Here is an 18,791-nt window from a genome sequence, read left to right on the forward strand (position 1 = left end):
TCCTTCGTTCTACTATGGTTTTGTGTCTCATAGCTCCTGTGGTTCTCACCCCAATCACAAAGGGGTAAAGAACTGGCTCAGACAGAAAGGAAGAGTCACAGCCACACTTGTGTTTATCAAGATCTTTCTCTTTTTTTTTTTTTTAAGACGAAGTCTTGCTCTGTCGCCCAGGCTGGAGTGCAGTGGCTCAATCTCAGCTCACTGCAACCTCTGCCTCTTAGGTTCAAGGTTCTCCTGCCTCAGTCTCCCAAGTACCTGGGACTACAGGTGCATACCACCATACCTGGCTAATTTTTGTATTTTTTTTTTTTTTTAGTAGACACAGGGTTTTACCACATTGGTCAGGCTGGTCTCAAACTCCTGACTTCAGGTGATCCGCCCACCTCAGCCTCCCAAAGTGCTGGGATTAGAGGCGTGGGCCACGGCGCCCAGCCGACCAAAATCTTTCTCCAAGCAACATGGAGGACATATTAGAGAGGTAAGAGAGAAGATAAGGAGATTGCTTAGCCTACTGTTTGCCACTGTCTTTGTTTAAATGAGCTTTTCTGCCACCGTAAGAACCTTGAGCCCATGGGAGTAAGGGAGCATGATTCTCTCGTAGAGGATGTGATTAAGCCTTTATTTAAGGAAGGCTGTAGACTTGCTAGAAACTTTCTTAATCCAATTAATAATCACTTTGGGGGTAAATGTGTATTCAGAAGAATAATTCATGCGTTTGTTTATTGGAACACACGATCCAGATAGATCCAAAGTTCTAGATCCTGTCAGGCTTTGAATCCCGACATGCTATTTTTTTTTTTCCCCACGTTTCTGGGCACCTTTGCCAGGAGTAAACCTTTCTAGATGGTCATTTCTATCTTTTTATTTCTTCCTTTCAGTTGTTCACTTTTTCTGATGCCAGTTGACATTCAGGCCCTCCGTCCTAGTTATTATCAGGTGAGGTCGGATAACGGATGCCAAGAACACCTGGCATTCCTGAGTTATTACCAAGAAAAACGTCAGCAATGACAGCATCTCCATCTTCCATGCCATTATGTGGCTCTTGATTTATTATTATTATTATTATTATTATTTTGAGATGGAGTTTTGCTCTTGTTGCCCAGGCTGGAGTGCAGTGGAATGATTTTGGCTCACTGCAACCTCCACCTCCCGGATTCAAGCGATTCTCCTGCCTCAGCCTCCCAAGTAGCTGGGATTACAGGCACGCGCCACCATGCCCGGCTAATTTTTGTGTTTTTAGTGGAGACAGGGTTTCACTGTGTTGGCTGGGCTGGTCTTGAACTCCCGACCTCAAGTGATCTGCCCGCTTCGGCCTCCCAAAGTGCTAGGATTACACGCATAAGCCACCGCACCTGGCCTGTTAGGATTATTTCAATCACCTCATTTGTAGGGATGGGTATGTGCCCTTCACTGCGTTACCTCAAATCCTTTCTCAATGACACAGACCCCTCCGGACTCCCATCCAACCCCTCCCCCCCCACTTACCTCTCCCTCTGTGGGCACGAGCAGGAGGTCCTCACAAAGACGGGACCCGCTGCTCCACTCCCTCAGGCAGCCCAGACAGCTTCTCCCGTCTGAACACTGCAGCCTTTTCCTCTCCTTCCCCACATCTACGTCCAGCGTGAAGTTGAGAAATGCCCCGCGGAGACCTGGGAATGAAGACCAGACCTTCCCGGTGAGGTGGGGATGAGCCGGCCGCAGACAGAAGGCCCCCAGCCTGCCTGAGGTTCCTTGTAGCCCCTGCTGAACAGTGTCCCCATGCAGGTACTTCCCTGGGGCTGGACCCCTGCGTCGCTTTTTCAAAGATATTTTCTCACTGTCTGCTGACACCTGACCAGGGCCTCTGAGTGCTCCAGCCCCAAACCTGGAACGGCACGTTCCCAGCACTGAGTCAGCGTTCCTTAGGGAAGGAGGGCTCGGGAAGCGGGTGGAGATTGATGAAGAAAACAAGGAGGAAGAGAGACAACGAAGAGAATGGAGAGGGAAAGAGGGAAACTATGGAGGGAGAACCCCAGGACGGCAGAGCTGGAAGCGCCATGGAGATTCTGGGGCCGCCTCTCTTACTGTTCAGAACAGAACTGGCTCAGCTAAGGAAAGACGCTTGCCCAGTGTCGCACAGCCCAGCGAGCTCTGTGTCCTGGAAGGGACAGGCCTGTCATTTTCAAGCCCCAGCTGGGATAATAGCCCTCTGCTTTGGGAAGGCCACCTCACCCCAGGAGACTGCTCTCCGCCCCGTGGGAGGGAGAGGCCATCTCAGAGACTGCTCCTGGGAGGTTAAACCTCGGGGACTGTTGCTGAGGAATCGTTCTGGGGGAAGCTCTTGGGTGGACCGTAAATACCTGGGCTGTGAAAGCCGTACCCGCCACCTCCTTTCTGGAAACAGTCTCCTAATGAGTTTCAGGTAAGGAAAGAGAAACCGGACCTCCGCCAGGTGATCCCATCCCACCTGGGCCAGAGGCACACAGTGAGGAGGGAAGGGGAGAAGACACAAGTCAGAGAGAAAGAGGAGGGTGCGTCTCAGGAGCCCCTGCACGCACGCACACACGTGGGCATGGAGAACTGGCTGCCTTTTTCTGAGTCCTCTTTTCAGAAACTGAACCCTTCAACCCTGAGGAAGGGCTCCAACGTCCCTCTTCCCAACAGTGTCAGCTCTAAACCCCGTCCGAGTGTGGATATAACCTCAGACTGCCCTTTCTTTTTTTTTTTTTTTTTTTTTCAGACGGAATCTCACTCTGTCGCCCAGGCTGGAGTGCAGTGGCCGGATCTCAGCTCACTGCAAGCTCCGCCTCCCGGGTTCACGCCATTCTCCTGCCTCAGCCTCCCGAGTAGCTGGGACTACAGGCGCCCGCCACCTCGCCTGGCTAGTTTTTTGTATTTTTTAGTAGAGACGGGGTTTCACTGTGTTAGCCAGGATGGTCTCGATCTCCTGACCTCGTGATCCGCCCGTCTCGGCCTCCCAAAGTGCTGGGATTACAGGCTTGAGCCACCGCGCCCGGCCAGACTGCCCTTTCTTAAGGCAGTTTGCATTTAACAGAGCCTGGAGACAAAGGAGCTAAGCTCTAATTGAGGGATTTCAAGCACCCGGACCTCAGACCAACACCCCCCGACCCCAGTACTTTTTCCCTTCCCCTTACAGAAGCCAAAAAGGAAGGAGCATGACGCCAGGCAGGAGTCAGCTGGACCACGTTTTACCTGACGCAGAGACTGTGGCCACAGAGCTGATTTCGAAACATAAACGGACATTCACGACGCCGTTGAAGCCGATGGGCAGTGCGCTGGGGGTGAAGGCCATGGAGACCTCCAGGCGAACCACAGGCCGGGAGCTAAACAAGACAGCAAAGAGGATGGGAGAAGTGACTGCCCGGCTTCTGGGTCAGGGCCTGGCTGATTGGTTCATGCATTCAGTGGGTCTCTATCAAACATGCCCACATCCAGGTGCTGCCCTGAGTCTCAGGGCACAAGGGAAAGAGACGAGTTTCTGCTTTCGTGGGAAAGCAGACAACAAGCAAATAAATGAGGGAAACAGGGAAATACTATGTATTGGCAAGGCTGTGATAAAAATTAAAATACTGTTGGCCGAGCACGGTGGCTCACACCTGTCATCCCAGCACTTTGGGAGGCCGAGGCGGGCGGATCACCTGAGGTCAGGAGTTCGAGACCAGCCTGGCCAACATGGTGAAACCCCGTCTCTACTAAAAGTTCAAAAATGAGCTGGGCGTGGTGGCGGGTGCCTGTAATCCCAGCTACTTAGGAAGCTGAGGCACGAGAATCGCTTGAACCTGGGAGGCAGAAGTTGCAGTGAGCTGAGATCATGCCACGGTACTCCAGCCTGGGCGACAGAGTGAGACTCTGTCTCAAAAAAAAAAAAAAATACTGTAATAAGGACTGAGGGCTACTGAGACTGGTGGTCAGAGATGACGTGGCTGATGCAGGGGCATTTCCATTGAGATTTGTTAACATGAAAGATCTGGGGAAGGGCACGCCAGGAAGAAAGCATAGCCAGTGCCAAGGGCCTGTGGCAGGAACACTTTTGGTTTGTTTGAGGAGCACAAAGGTCAGTGTGCCTGGAGCCTAATTAGTGAGACAGAGGATGCGAGGAGGAGATGGAAATGGAGGGGCAGGGACGGCCAGGCCACAAAAAGCCCTGTAAAGCCATGGTAAGGAATTGGGATTTTTCTCTAAATAGGAGCCGTGGAGGGGTTTCAGGCATCAGAGTGAAGGAATCGGGCTCCCGCTGCGTGGAGAATGGAGTGCAGGGGCTGGAAGCAGGGAAGGCTGCCGTGGCAGTGTCCAAGAAGTGAAGACGGTGCCTGTGCTGGGAGGCGGTTTGGAGGCGGAGCCAACTAAGACGCGTTGATGTGATGGAGATGAAGGAAAAAGGGGCATCAAGGATGACGCCTAGGTTTTCATCCTGAACTTCTGGGTGGATGATGGTGCCATTTGCTGAGACAGAAAGCCTGAGGGCAGGACAGATGTGGGGGAACGAAGGGTGGGGGGAAACAAGAGCTTCGTTTTTAGACGTGTTCACTTCGGGATGACCATGAGCGGCAGCCCAGAGAGGTGCTGGGTAGAGAGCAAGTCTGCAGCTTGGTGGAGAGGACGGGACAGACGGGCGCTCCATGAGCTCATTTACAGCCACAGGACTTGATCATTTACTGAGGGATGGGGCACAAAAACTCTGCAATTCTTGGCCAGGTGCAATGGCTCATGCCTGTAACTTTGGGAGGCAGAGGTGGGTGGATCATGAAGTCAGGAGTTCAAGACCATCCTGGCCAACATGGTGAACCCCTGTCTCTACTAAAAATACAAAAATGAGCCAGGCGTGGTGGCAGATGCCTGTAATCCCAGCTACTCAGGAGGCCGAGGCAGAGAATTGCTTGAACCCGGGAGGCAAAGGTTGCAGCAAGCCGAGATTGTACCACTGCACTTCAGCCTGGGCCACAGAGCAAGACTCCGTCTCAAGAAAACCAAAACAAAACAAACAAAAAAAACTCCACAATTCCGAATAATCATAGCCATCGCTGAGCATTGTGCTAAAGACGTTGCATATATTCACTTGCATGATCCTCTTAGCTCTGGGACGCAGTGCTCTTATAACTCCTATGTGAGGTCTTAGAATTAAATAACCTGCCCAAGGGCACCCTGAGAGGGCTGAGAGCCGAGGTTCAAACCCAGACGGGCAGACTCCAGAGCCTGTGCCCCCAACCACAGTGCTGGCTCCCTCCCTCGGTGCCTAATATCTGCATTGAGCTATTTAGAGCAGGACAAATGGGTGAGGCTGGGCCTGGGACCCCAGAAAGCAGGACAGAGCCCTACCGGAACACAACCGCCCGGCCCAGAGTGCCCACGGTGATGTCGGCAAGGCCGTCGCCACTGATGTCAAACCCACCAGCCACGGACATGCCAAAGTACTGGAGTCCTGGGGCTACCGCGGAGGCTCTGATCCGCTGTGGAGGCAGAAACACAAGGCGTGGGGTGAGGGAAGGGAGGGAAATGGAGCAGGGAGTTCTTTCATGTTCTATACCAATCAGCATTGCAGGCCCCATCCAGCCCCAGGGAGCCCCCCCCTCCCCAGTCTAGAGCCAGGAAAGAGGGGGCAAGCTTTCTCAGAGGAAGTGGCATTTGGGTGGAGCCTCAAAGGGCAGGTGGGACTTGACAGGGGAGAGTAAGGGAGTGAGGCATGGGGAAAGAGCAGGACCCTCTGAGAAGCAGCCAGGGCCAGGGACGGGGTGGACCGCAGGGGATTGGGGTACAAGGAGGCTTGATGTGGGGCTTGGGGGTGGGGGTGTCAACAAAGGTTCTGTTTTTTTGAAGCGACATAATCAGGATAATACTTTAGAAATGGCACTGAAGATATGGGGTGGGAGATGGAGGGGAGGAGGAAGCTGGGTGGGCTGGGAGAGGGATGGCAAGGCCTGAACTGGGACTGCAGCGGTGGGGATGGAGAGAAGGGGCTGGACTTGGGAGACAGCTAGAATCATGAGGACGTGGGGACTGACAGCTGTGCAGGGTGTGAGCATGCTGGGGACCCTCTGAGGTTTCTGGTGTTGGGGGTGGAGGAGGATGAGGACTCAGAGGAGCATCAGGTCTGGGGGAGCAGGTGCTCTCAGATGGGCCACACGGGCAGGAGTGAGATGCCTGGGGCCATCCAGGTGGAGGTTCTCAGGAGGAGCTGCAGGTGGGTGAAAGTACCCGTAACACATGCAGTGTGAGAGGCTGGCGAGGGAGCCCTGGGGAATGAGAGATAAGGCAGAGAGGTGGCTGGGTGGGAGACAGGAGCGAGGGACAGAAAGAGAGGAAGCAGGGACCCGAGGCAGGTGGGTGGAAGGAGAGGGTATAGGCCAGGGAAGGAGACAGGTACCGCCACAACCTCCCCTCAACCTGAAGGGGCTGAGCTGAGGCCCTGGTCTGGAACCTCCCACCAGCCTGAGGGACTTCTTTCTTCCACTGGGCACTCCCAGCCCCCTGAGACCTGCCCAGCACTTAGGACTGAAGTCGACTTGGGGCTTGGTCATCATATCTGGGAGAGGTCAGAGCCCCAGAGGAGAGGAAGGAGAGGGCCCCATGGGTCACCTGCGAGGGGCTGGCGGAGAGGCCGTCCCAGTGTCCATTGTAGATATACACACTGCCGAAGCTGGCACCATCACCTGCCCCGAAACCTTCCAGGGGGGCCCCGATGGCCACATCTGTGAGCTTATCCTGACTGATATCCCCCACAGCCGCCATGGCAAAGCCAAAGCGGGCACTGGCGAACCCGGGGTGCCCACTCAGTATGCGTGCCAAGGAGAAGGAACCATCCTGTAAAGCAAGCAAACAGCTCAGCCCCCAAGAAGGGGCGCTAGGTGCCCACTCCATGGCCACCCAGGATGCACGCTCACTGGGCTGGTGGATTCTGATTCTCCAGCAGGGAGCCTGAGCCCCAGAAAAGGCCAGGGACTTTCCCAAGATCACACAGCACGAGGGGAAAGCTGGGGTCCTCCCACCTTGAAGTTCAGGACTCAGAGCCTGCCCCCCTCTACTTCCATGGGCAGGGGTGCATTGCTGCAAATGGGAGGCCTGGGTTCCACTCGCGGCTCTGCCACATACATGCTAGGTACACTTGAGCAAGTCTCAGCATCACAGGCTCACCGAGCCCCAGCTTCCTCATCCGTAAGATAAGAGTGGCAGCTACCTCCCATAGTTGCTGTGAGAAACAAATGAGATCCTGGACTAAGTGGGCTTTGCCACCCATGCAGCTGTAAGAAATGTTATCGGCTGGACGCAGTGACTCAGGCCTGTAATCCCATCACTTTGGGAGCCCGAGGTAGGTGGATCACCTGAGGTCAGGAGTTCGAGACCAGCCTGGCTAACATGGCAAAACCCTATCTCTACTAAAAATACAAAAATTAGCTGGATGTGGTGGCAGGTGCCTGTATTCTCAGCTACTTGGGAGGCTGAGGCAGGAGAATCACTTGAACCCAGGAGGTGGAGGTTGCAGTGAGCCGAGATTGTACCATTGCACTCCAGCCTGGACAACAGGGTGAGACTCAGTCTCAGAAAAAAAAAAAAAAAAATGCTGGGCGCGGTGGCTCATGCCTGTAATCCCAGAACTTTGGGAGGCCGAGGTGGGTGGATCACCTGAGGTCGAGAGTTTAAGATCAGCCTGACCAACATGGAGAAACCCTGTCTCTACTAAAAATACAAAATTAGCCAACCAGGCGTGGTGGTGCATGCCTGTAATCCCAGCTACTCGGGACGCTGAGGCAGGAGAATCGCTTGAACCCCGGAGGCAGAGGTTGCGGTGAGCCGAGATCACGCCATTGCACTCCAGCCTGGGCAACAAGAGCGAAACTCTGCCTCAAAAACAACAACAACAACGAAAAGAGATATGCCCTTGGGTAAGAAAGTGGGTGCGGAGACAGATGCCGCTGCCCTGCCCAGCCGCCATCCAGCCTGAGCACCTCCCCATCACTGCCCACTGGTGCCAGGCAGAGCCAGGGCACTCCCAGCCTCCATCACCTCTGTGCCAGGCTGAGTGCCACAGCCTTATCAAGCTCATGAAGATGGAGACTCTCCCACCTGCTCACTGAGACGGTACACGTAGACTCTGCCTTCTTCTCCATGAACATGGTAAAATGGAGCAGCCACCAGCAAGAAGTCCGTGGTTCCATCCATGTCAATGTCCACAGGGCACAGCTCAGAGCCAAAGTAGGACCCCATCTACAGCCCGGGAGGAACTCAGCTCACCAGGAGCCCCACTCCTCCACCCCTCAGCAAGGCTACACCGTGCCCACGTGCTTCCTGGACCACCCGGTTTGGGTCGTTACATATCAGTTTGCTCACTGAGAGTAACAGGAGAGCGGAGGAGCAGTCCAGGCCCCACAGCGGAGGAAACTGTGTAGCAATCAGACATGCAGAGCCCTTGAGCTCCACTCAGGAGCCTGAGTTTTACCCGGCCTGGGCCCTGGCCCACTGTGCACCCTGGGACCCACCCCTTTCCCTTGGGGCCTTCAGATTCCCCATCCGTCAAAAGGGGTGGGAGCTTTCCCTAGTGGGTACCTGCTCTCCCTCTAGCACTGGCAGGAAGCTGGTCTCTGTGCCCTCCTTCTGGAGCTCAAACACGGCCCCATGATGTTTGTACCGTGGAGCCCCCGCGACGTAGGAGACGCTGCAGGTCTTGTGCAGCACGGCCACAGCGTAACCTGGGGCAAGGGTGGGATGGCTGTGAACACACCGTGTGCTCCCACCTGGCCTCTCTTTTGGCCCCGGCACCTTCCCAGTCAGGCCTTCAAAGTGGCCTGGGGAGGTGGGTAAAATAGGAGAGACTGTCTTTCTCACTATATTAAAGATCTGCACCAGCGAACACTCTCCATTTACCAGTCACACACATCCCCATCAACAGAAGTGATGCACACACTGTCACGTATGCAGCTTTGCTCAAAACACTCGTTCCCACACATCTACTACCGACGCTCACACACACATCCTAGGGGGACTGAGAAGAGGTGTGAGAGGATTGCCCACCACTATTATTATTTTTGTTTATTGATTTATTTTTGAGACAGAGTCTCGGTCTATAACCCATGCTGGAGTGCAGTGGCACAATCTTAGCTCATTGCAACCTCCACCTCCTAGGTTCAAGAGATTCTTGTGCCTCAGACTTCTGAGTACGTGGGACTACAGGCGTCCGCCACCACGCCCAGCTAATTTTTGTATTTTTAGTAGAGACAGGGTTTTGCCATGTTGGCCAGGCTGGTCTCGAACTCCAGACCTCAGGTAATCCGCCCGCCTTGGCCTCCTGGGATTACAGGCGTGAGCTACTGCACCACTATTATTAATGGAGAGGCCCCGCCTTCCTGTGGGCGGCTGCTCTGCCTGGTGTACCTGATAGGCCCTGTCCCTATCCAGGAGGCGGTAATTCTCAGCCTCAGGGTCCCTAACCAGGGCCCGCCCCTCGGCCCATGTGACCGACCAGGTCTCGCCCTCATTTGGAAACCTCAAGTACAGCCCAATGCGCAGCCTCGGTGTCCCCATCTGGGCCCCACCCTCACCCAGGTGACCTCCAGGCCCCGTCCTTCCCAGGTAATCTCCAGGCCCCGCCCTCACCCAGGTAGCACCCAGGCCCCGCCCTCAGCCAGGTAGCCCCACAGGCCCCGCCCTCACCCAGGTAGCCCCCAGGACCCGCCCTCACCCAGGTAGCACCCAGGCCCCGCCCTCACCCAGGTAGTCCACAGGCCCCGCCCTCACCCAGGAAGCCCCCCAGGCCCCGCCCTCACCCAGGTAGCCCCCCAGGCCCCGCCCTCACCCAGGTAGCCCCCCAGGCCCCGCCCTCACCCAGGTAGCACCCAGGCCCCGCCCTCACCCAGGTAGCACCCAGGCCCCGCCCTCACCCAGGTAGCCCCCCAGGCCCCGCCCTCACCCAGGTAGCCCCCCCAGGCCCCGCCCTCACCCAGGTAGCCCCCCAGGCCCCGCCCTCACCCAGGTAGCCCCCCAGGCCCCGCCCTCACCCAGGTAGCCCCCCAGGCCCCACCCTCACCCAGGTAGCACCCAGGCCCCGCCCTCACCCAGGTAGCCCCCCAGGCCCCACCCTCACCCAGGTAGCCCCCCAGGCCCCGCCCTCACCCAGGTAGCACCCAGGCCCCGCCCTCACCCAGGTAGCACCCAGGCCCCGCCCTCACCCAGGTAGCCCCCAGGCCCCGCCCTCACCCAGGTAGCTGTACTGCGCAGCCTCCCCGTCCACCGCCGCCGCCGTCTGGTTCAGGAAGCGACCCCGGCGGCTGCGTGTGTTGTAGAGCAGCGCGCCTCCGGACCAGTCAAAGGCCCCGACGGCGCCGAGCAGCACCTGCCGCTGAAGGGGACGGGGATGGGGCCCAGATGAGTGGGAGGGACCCAGGGCCGGGCCACGGTGGCAGCGGGTCTCTGGGCCAGCGCGGCTAACCTGGCTGGGAGAAGGGGGGCGTTCGGTGGCCTAGTGCCCGTCTGGCCAGAGATGCAGGTGCGAAGGTGAGATGGCCAACCCTGGGCTCCTGCCTCGTGCCCTTGCACTCCCGCCTCTGGGAGAAGCAAGCAGCTTGGTTGGTAGGCTGACCCAGGCCGAATCCTGTTGACTGGGGAGCAACTGGATGTTTGAGCACACAGAAAAAATCCACCTCCTGTCATCAATATGGCCACACTTCTGTCTATCTCAGTGGTCCAGATTAAGGTGAGCAGGCAGAAATATTTCCCTTTATCCTAAAATGGCTCTTTCAGGCCGGGCGCGGTGGCTCAGACCTGTAATCTCAGCACTTTGGGAGGCCGAGGCAGGTGGATCGCCTGAGGTCAGGAGTTCGAGACCAGCCTGGCCAACATGGTGAAATCCCGTCTCTACCAAAAATACAAAAATTAGCTGGCCGTGGTGGCAGGTGCCTGTAATCCCAGCTACATGGGAGGCTGAGGCAGGAGAATCACTTGAACCTGGGAGGCAGAGGTTGCAGTGAGCTGAGATTACACCGCTGCACTCCAGCCTGGGCGACAGAGCAAGACTCCGTCTCAAAATAAATAAATAAGTAAAATAAAATGGCTCTTTTAGAGGAATCATCACAGGGAGAGCAGAGCTCTGGATGGGAGGCAGGAGTCCCTGAATCCTAGGTGTTCTGGGCCCCTTCCCAACAGGCGAGCCTGCCTGGGGCTGAGTCAGCCACATACCTCATCCAGGATCTGAGCACTGAAGCCGATCTGTGCCAGCTGGTAGTGAAGGGCGTCTCCAACCGTGCCTGCAAGCCAAGAAGCCCAGTGAGACTGCTGTGGGCGGAGGTGAAGGGAGAAACGGAGGCAGGGGACAGTCCAGCTTGGCCTCAGGGAACCATGCTTGGTGTAACAGGAAGAGCACCCGGTTGAAGGTAGAGACCCAGGTTCTCCTTGAGCAACTACTGTCTGGGCAGTTCGCTCTCTCTTTCTAGGCCTCAGTTTCCTCGTCTGGGAGCTCCTGGGAGAAGGGACTACGCTCCAGTCATCCTTGTTTCTCCAGCACCAGCTCAGTTCATCAGAACTTCATGGAGATTCTGGGACGCAAGAGGTTGGAGATATTGTTGCCTTTTTTTTTTTTTTTTTTTTTTTTTGAGACAGTGTCTTGCTCTGTTGCTCAGGCTGGAGTGCAGTGGCTCAATATCAGCTCACTGCAACCTGTGCCTCCCAAGGTCAAGTGACCTGTTGCCTTAGCTTCCCAAGTAGCTGGGAATACAGGTCACGCACCACCACGCCTGGCTAATTTTTTTTTTTTTTTTTTTTTTTTTTTTTTTTGAGATGGAGGCTTGCTCTGTCACCCATCCTGGAGTGCAGTGAGGCGATCTTGGCTCACTGCAAACTCCGCCTCCTAAGTTCAAGTGATTCTTCTGCCTCAGGCTCCTGAGTAGCTGGGATCACAGATGTGCACCACCATGGCCGGCTACATTGTTTTGTATTTTTAGCAGAAACAGGATTTCACCATGTTGGCCAGGCTGGTCTTGAACTCCAGACCTCAGGTGATCCACCGGCCTTGGCCTCCCAGAGTGTTGGGATTACGGGCGTGAGCCACCACACCCGGCCCCAGCTAATTTTTGTTTTAGTAGAGACAAGGTTTTACCATGTTGCCCAGGCGGGTCTCGAACTCCTGGCCTCAAGCGATCCACCCGCCTCTGTCTCCCAAAGTGTTGGGATTCCAGGCGTGAGCCACCACACCCGGCCATTGCCTTTTTAGACATGGAACAGCTGAGGCTTAGAGAGATGATGGGAGTTACTCAGAGAAACCACATGAAGATGGGACAGAGGCGGGGCTGGAGCACAGGCTGGGGTCTCCCGTGGTGGTGTGGGTCCTGGAGCCCTCACCTTCCATGCTGATGATGTTGTACCGCAGTTTGCTGAGCAGCCCATCCAGCGCCATGTAGTTAGTCACCTTGAAAGCGTGGGTCTCATCCGGGTCTGAGGCGATCAGGTTGAGTTCCCTCTCAGTCCTAGCACTCTTAAATTCTTCTCCCACCTGCACAGGGGGCCTGGGTCAGTGAGTCAGCACCGCGAGGATTCCCCAGGCCCAAGGAGAGAGCTGAGCCCCTCCCCCTGACCTCTGGGGCCCTCCATTACCTGCCTCCTTTCTTCCTTTCTCCTCCTTTCCCTGCTCCCTGTTCTACACACACTCTGGGCAAAATTCCAGTTTTACCAAAGTACACTTGTTCTCCTGAACACACCGAGCCCCTCCTCACCTCTGCACATGCTGTTTCCTCTGCCTGCAGGGCCCCTCTCTGCCTCCCCTGTGCCCTAAGCAGCTACTCCCGTTCCCTCTGCCTGCGGGGCCCTCTCTGCCTCCCCTGCGCCCTAAGCAGCTACTCCCGTTCCCTCTGCCTGCAGGGCCCCTCTCTGCCTCCCCTGCGCCCTAGGCCAGCTACCCCCGTTCCCTCTGCCTGCGGGGCCCTCTCTGCCTCTCCTGCGCCCTAGGCCAGCTACCCCCGTTCCCTCTGCCTGCGGGGCCCTCTCTGCCTCCCCTGCGCCCTAAGCAGCTACTCCCGTTCCCTCTGCCTGCGGGGCCCTCTCTGCCTCCCCTGCGCCCTAGGCCAGCTACTCCCGTTCCCTCTGCCTGCGGGGCCCTCTCTGCCTCCCCTGTGCCCTAAGCAGCTACTCTCGTTCCCTCTGCCTGCGGGGCCCTCTCTGCCTCCCCTGTGCCCTAAGCAGCTACTCTCATTTGTCTGGCAGGACTCAGCTCGGCACCACGGTCCTCCAGGAACCTTCCTTGGTGCGTTTCCTGTGGGCTCTCCCGTCACTATTTGGCCAGGAAGCTGTGACCACCATGGGGAAATGGGCCCTCTCTGGGATGACAGGGCATGGGGAGAAGGGGAGTGTTTGCGAACAGAACAGGGTCTGGATAAGCTGCTTACAGAGAAGCCCCCATCTACAACCCTGACTCCTCCCCACCCCAGGCTGAGCAGGGTCAGGAGGGGCCTCCCGGCTCCTGGCTCTTACCCCAATGGCAAAGCGCTCAACACCATGCATTTTAGGGGAGTTGATGACTGTCGTAAGGTCGAGGGGGTCCTCGAATATGCCACCATCAGTGAGCACCACCATGACCTTGGATGCCTTTCTTCTGGAGCCGTGGCTTGAGGTGAAGATGTTGTCTCTGAGCAGGGGAGAGTAAAGGAAGAAGAGAGCTTTGCCAGAGGCATGACCGCCTCCAGGAGAGACTTCATTCTCTGACCTGTATTAGAATGGGGAGGGTTCACAATCCTCCCAAAAGACCCAAAGAAGGGGGTGATGCCCCCTTAAGTCACACAGCGAGGCTAGGCAGAGGGAGGGCTGTAACACAGGTGTTCTTCCTTCTCACCTGCTCCCAGCAGAAAGGTGCTGGCTGGCAGTCTCTTCCTTTTGTGTGCATACAGGAAGAGTAATGACATTAAAATGATAGATAATGCTCACATGGCATTTATCATGTGTCAGGCACTGCTGTAAACACTATATATATATATAATTTTTTTTTTTTCTTTTTGAGACGGATTCTCACTTTTTCGCCCAGGCTGGAGTGCAGTGGTGCCATCTCGGCTCACTGCAAGCTCCGCCTCCCGGGTTCACGCCATTCTCCTGCCTCAGCCTCCGAGTAGCTGGGACTACAGGCGCCCGCCACCACACCCAGCTAATTTTTTTGTATTTTTAGTAGAGACGGGGTTTCACTGTGTTAGCCAGGATGGTCTTGATCTCCTGACCTCGTGATCCACCCGCCTCGGCCTCCCAAAGTGCTGGGATTACAGGCGTGAGCCACGACGCCCGGCCAACACTGTATATTTTAACCCATCCAACCGCCACAAAATCTACCAGGTAAGTGCTATTATTTTTCTTTCTTTTTTAGAGACAGCATCTCACTCTGTCACCCAGACTGGAGTACAGTGGTGTGATCATGACTCACTGCATCCTTAGACTCCTGGGCTCAAGCAGTCCTCCTGCCTCAGCTTCCTGAGTAGCTGGAACTATAGGCACAAGCCACTGCTCCAAGCTGTGAGTCCTATTATCATTCTCATTTTATTTATTTATTTTATTATTATTATTTTCTTGAGAGAGATGGAGTCTCACTCTGTTGCCCAGGCTGGAGTGCAGTGGCACCATCTCAACTCACTGCAACCTCTGCCTCCCAAGTTCAAGCGTTTCTCCCGCCTCAGCCTCCCAAGTAGCTGGGATTACAGGCACCTGCCACCACACCCTTTGTATTTTTAGTAGAGACAGAGTTTCACCATGTTGGCCAGGCTGGTCTCAAACTCCTGACCTCAGGTGATCCACCTGCCTTGGCCTCCCAAAGTGCTGGGATTACAAGTGTGAGCTACCACGCTCAGCCTATTTTTCTCATTTTTAAAGTGAGGAAACGGAAGCCCAGGTCACAAGGTCCTTCAGTTCGCCCGAGGTCACACAGATACAAACCAGAGCTGAGATCTGAACCCAGCCGGCCTGTCCACCGAGCACTCTGCTCTCCTGCCTCTCACAAGAGGAAGTCCTTGGAAGACTTTTTGGAAGACAGTCTTGAGGTATCATCCCTCACGTTCTCTCTCAGCCACGGAAAGGCTGGAACCCTAATTCTCTTCTGCAGTTCTGTCCAGCCACTTCCTCCAAGCGTGATGCCACAGAGACTCTGGGCATGGCCAGAATAATTCCTGCAGCCCCCACACTCACAAGACATGTTGCATGGCTGAGGCAGTCTTGGTGACACTCCCCACTTGAGTGATATTCTGGACTTTGGCGAGGGAGGCCATCACATCCTGGCTGTCCCGAAGGTCAAACTCAGTCTGGATCACTCCTCCATACTGCACCAGGGCAAAGTTGCACTGTAGGGGATGGGGAGGAGGGCAGGAGGTTGGAAGAACTGCCACCTCTGCCCCTGAAATGGCTCCCCCTGGAAGCAGCAGAAAAATCCACTCCTTCTACCTTATCCCTGGGCAGAAAGAGATGCTAAGGCAGAGCAAAATCTCTAAGCGAGTGGGGGTGGAGAAGGGTGTCATAGTAATGGCCCCCAATGAATCACAGACCTCCCCCTAGCTCCCTGTGTAGTCCCCTCCATACTGACAATGCGATTGGCCGTGTGACTGGCTTTGGCCAATGAGGCATCAGCAAATGTGATATAATTAGAGACTTGAGCTGGGCGCGGTGGCTCAAGCCTGTAGTCCCAGCACTTTGGGAGGCCGAGACGGGCGGATCACGAGGTCAGGAGATCGAGACCATCCTGCCTAACCCAGTGAAACCCCATCTCTACTAAAAAATACAAAAAACTAGCCGGGCAAAGTGGCGGGTGCCTGTAGTCCCAGCTACTCGGGAGGCTGAGGCAGGAGAATGGCGTAAACCTGGGAGGCGGAGCTTGCAGTAAGCTGAGATCCGGCCACTGCACTCCAGCCTGGGCGGCAGAGCCAGACTCCCTCTCAAAAAAAAAAAAAAATAGAGACTTGAAAAATACTTGCATGCATTGGATCTGGCCCTCTTAGATTGCTGCTGCCATGAAAAATTTGGGCTGGCCTGCTAAAGACACATGGTCCAGACAAGTGAGTGAGGTCATCTTAGGCCATCCAGCCCCAGTCAAGCAACCAGATGCCTGCAGCTCCAGGGTAACTCCAGGCAAGATGGACAGAAGAACCATCCAGCTGAGCCCAGCCCAAGTATCTGACCCACAGAATTGTGAGCAAATGTGGTGATTGTTGTTCTGAGGTAGGGTGATTCTCAGCAACAGATAAGTGGTAACCAGCCCTTAGGAAAGCCCACCTCAAAACACTTTTCATAGAAGTTCCTCATCATGTTGGAGATGAAGTCTTTGGCTCTCTGAAAGTCCGGGGGATCAATGCTTCCTGAGCCATCCAGGATGATGGCAATCTCGGTGCCTGGCCAAGACAAACAGGTCAGGAGTGGGCATGGGATGTGAGGGCAGCATGTGTACGGTACATGCCCCTGTTGTAGGCCTGAGGGCTCAATTCAGGGAAGAAGTTGGAGAACCTCCCAAGTGGGAAGCTTTTTTTTTTTTTTTTTTTTTAATGGAGCTTTATTCTGTTGCCCAGGCTAGAGGGTAGTGGTGGGATCTCGGCTCACTGCAACCTCCGCCTCCCGGGTTCAAGCAATTCTCCTGCCTCAGCCTCCTAAGTAGCTGGGACTACAGGTGCACATCACCATGCCTGGCTGATTTTTGAATTTTTTAGTAAAGTCGGGGTTTCACCATGTTGGCCAGGCTGGTCTCGAACTCCTGATCTCAAGTGATCCGCCCACCTCGGCCTCCCAAAGTGCTGGGATTACAGGCGTGAGCCACCATGCCTGGCCCCAAGAGAGAAGCTTTTGTCTCCCCCTTCAAAAAGAGAGCTAGAACCTGGTCAGGCTTTGCTTGCTGTGTGAGCCATTCCCATCACTACCACTCTCTGAGCCTCAGTTTCCCCATTTATAAGATAGAGTGGGTGGAGCTGGTACTGGTCAGGCCTGTAAAGTCCAGCCACTGCTCCCCATCTCAGACTGAGGCACCCCTCACCCTTGGAGGCTGCCAGCCTAGGGGTTGGCTCTGATAGACTCAGAGCAACCCAGATCTGCCTCTTCTCACCAGCTTCCTCCTCCTCGTCTTCCTCCTCCTCCTCATCTTCCTCCTCCTCCTCCTTCTCCAGAGCCCGGCGCCGCCTGGCTGTGTTCACATCCTCTCCCCGGCTGCCTTCTTTGTTGCCATAGCAGTCTCCAGTGTCCACACGTGCATCTGGATCCAGGAGATTTTCTTTAAAAACATACGTGGAAGAGCTCAGAGTCAGAAAGGCTCCGTCCTCACCTGAGCATGCTCACATGTGGTTCTGCCCTGATTCCTTTTATGCAATGCCTCAACCCTGCCTTGCTCCACCGTGGGCCTGTGTCCCGCTGCATTTGCCGTGAGCTGGTGCCTTTTCTTGGAGACCAAGGAGATCTCTTTAGAGCTATCCAAGGCCAGTGAATGTCCAATCCTTACCAAGGTCGAAGAAGTTGGCCTGAGCTTGGGGACGGAGGTCAGGGCCCAGGAGGCCACAGGTGCCTGTGAATTCTGAGCTGAGGCTGTAAGGCCGCCGGGCCAACACTTGAATGCATATCTGGGTGAGGGAAGAGAGGGTAGGGAAACACCAGGTCACCCCCGCGTTCCCGAGCTACAGCCACATTCTCACCCCCATTCTAGAACTCAGTGGATCAACCAGGCAGGGGGCACAGGAGTGGCTGGCCCACCCCTCACCAGGTGTAGGGGTCTGTGCTGGGGTCAAGGCTGAGGCCGACACCTGCATGAGTGTGCTGGGTCACAGGGAACACCTAGGTCAGTCCTGGTATCAGAATAGGTGGTCGGAGCTACAGTCAGCCCTGGGGCTGGCACCAGGGAGATGCTAGACTACTCAGCCTCGGAAATAGCATGCCAGTCGGAACCGCTCTCAACACCAGGGTCAACCACGAGGGTTAGCACCAGCCTCCCTAAGGCCCTCCCTCTTGCCCATGCACTCACCAAAACGCCGTGGTGGCTCCGGGCAACGGTCACTCCCCGGTGCCTCCCCTTGGGGATGGGGACATGCTCTGAAAAAGTTAAACCCAGGTAAGGAGGAGGGCACTCTGGGAGGCAGAGACCCAAAGCCAAGGTCAGAGGGCACAGAGCCACCTTGGTCAGGCCCCTATGAGGAACTGTTGGCCACTCAGAGAAGCCTCTAGAAAGCTAGAACGGGGGACTTCAAGGTCAGGACTGGACATGTTCAGGGCCGAGTGCCCATCCCTGGGGCTCATCTGCTGGCCCATTTAACACATGTCCATTGATGTCTGCTCTGTGCCCAGCCTTGTGAGTGTGGTGATGGGCGTCCAGCAATAGCTGATACCTGCTGCTTTTCCTCAGTGAGCTTGGTCGAACAGGTGGGTGGAGAAGCACTGCCTGGTGGGTGTGAAAGTGCCAAGGAATGTGCAAGGAACCGCGGGACTGGCTGTGTGGACCGAGGAACCGCCAATCTCACAGACCCATCCTGGGGAATTTTACTGCCCCACAGCCTCAGGGGCAGAAATGGTAGCTCCTTCCTCTTCCTCCCCACTGTCAGCCTCAGGATACTGTTTTATTTTTGAGTCACGGAATCACTCAGTCAACCCTGCTGGACTGAGATTGAGTCTGTTCAACTCAGTGCCTCTCAGACAAGGATTTTTTTTTTTAAAAAAAAAAACAGAATCTTGCTCTGTTGCCCAGACTGGAATCCAGTGGTGCAATCTCAGCTCACTGTAACCTCCACCTCCTGGGTTCAAGCGATTCTTCTGCCTCAGCCTCCCAAATAGCTGGGATTATAGGTGCGCACCACCACACCTGGCTAATTTTTGTATTTGTAGTA

The 18,791-nt window shown here is 55.5% G+C and overlaps 1 protein-coding gene across 10 annotated transcripts in view; it reads right to left on the reverse strand.

Annotated features, from left to right (window-relative positions):
- The window catches only part of ITGAE (integrin subunit alpha E), a 121,739-nt gene that overhangs the window by 69,898 nt on the left and 33,050 nt on the right, over positions 1-18,791 (reverse strand). For 9 of the 10 annotated variants that reach the window (XR_013405948.1, XR_013405949.1, XR_013405950.1 and 6 more), the window contains exons 4-18: positions 17,936-18,003; positions 17,420-17,537; positions 17,030-17,194; positions 16,213-16,328; positions 15,136-15,287; positions 13,447-13,600; positions 12,322-12,472; positions 11,164-11,231; positions 10,186-10,327; positions 8,539-8,681; positions 8,059-8,199; positions 6,574-6,798; positions 5,317-5,447; positions 3,193-3,323; positions 1,486-1,649 (exon numbers count right to left, since the gene is read on the reverse strand). Coding sequence is in view for 7 of the 10 variants with exons in the window: in XM_077969903.1 (XP_077826029.1) it covers positions 1,486-1,649; positions 3,193-3,323; positions 5,317-5,447; positions 6,574-6,798; positions 8,059-8,199; positions 8,539-8,681; positions 10,186-10,327; positions 11,164-11,231; positions 12,322-12,472; positions 13,447-13,600; positions 15,136-15,287; positions 16,213-16,328; positions 17,030-17,194; positions 17,420-17,537; positions 17,936-18,003 (2,069 nt within the window). In the remaining 3 variants the exon portion in view is untranslated. Of the gene's footprint in view, positions 1-1,485; positions 1,650-3,192; positions 3,324-5,316; positions 5,448-6,573; positions 6,799-8,058; positions 8,200-8,538; positions 8,702-10,157; positions 10,328-11,163; positions 11,232-12,321; positions 12,473-13,446; positions 13,601-15,135; positions 15,288-16,212; positions 16,329-17,029; positions 17,195-17,419; positions 17,538-17,935; positions 18,004-18,791 lie in introns of all 10 variants that reach the window. The other variant, XM_077969900.1, reaches the window with a different exon arrangement.

The sequence above is a fragment of the Macaca mulatta genome, chromosome 16 (assembly GCF_049350105.2).
Source record: "Macaca mulatta isolate MMU2019108-1 chromosome 16, T2T-MMU8v2.0, whole genome shotgun sequence".
NCBI classification, from domain to species: Eukaryota; Metazoa; Chordata; class Mammalia; order Primates; family Cercopithecidae; genus Macaca; species Macaca mulatta.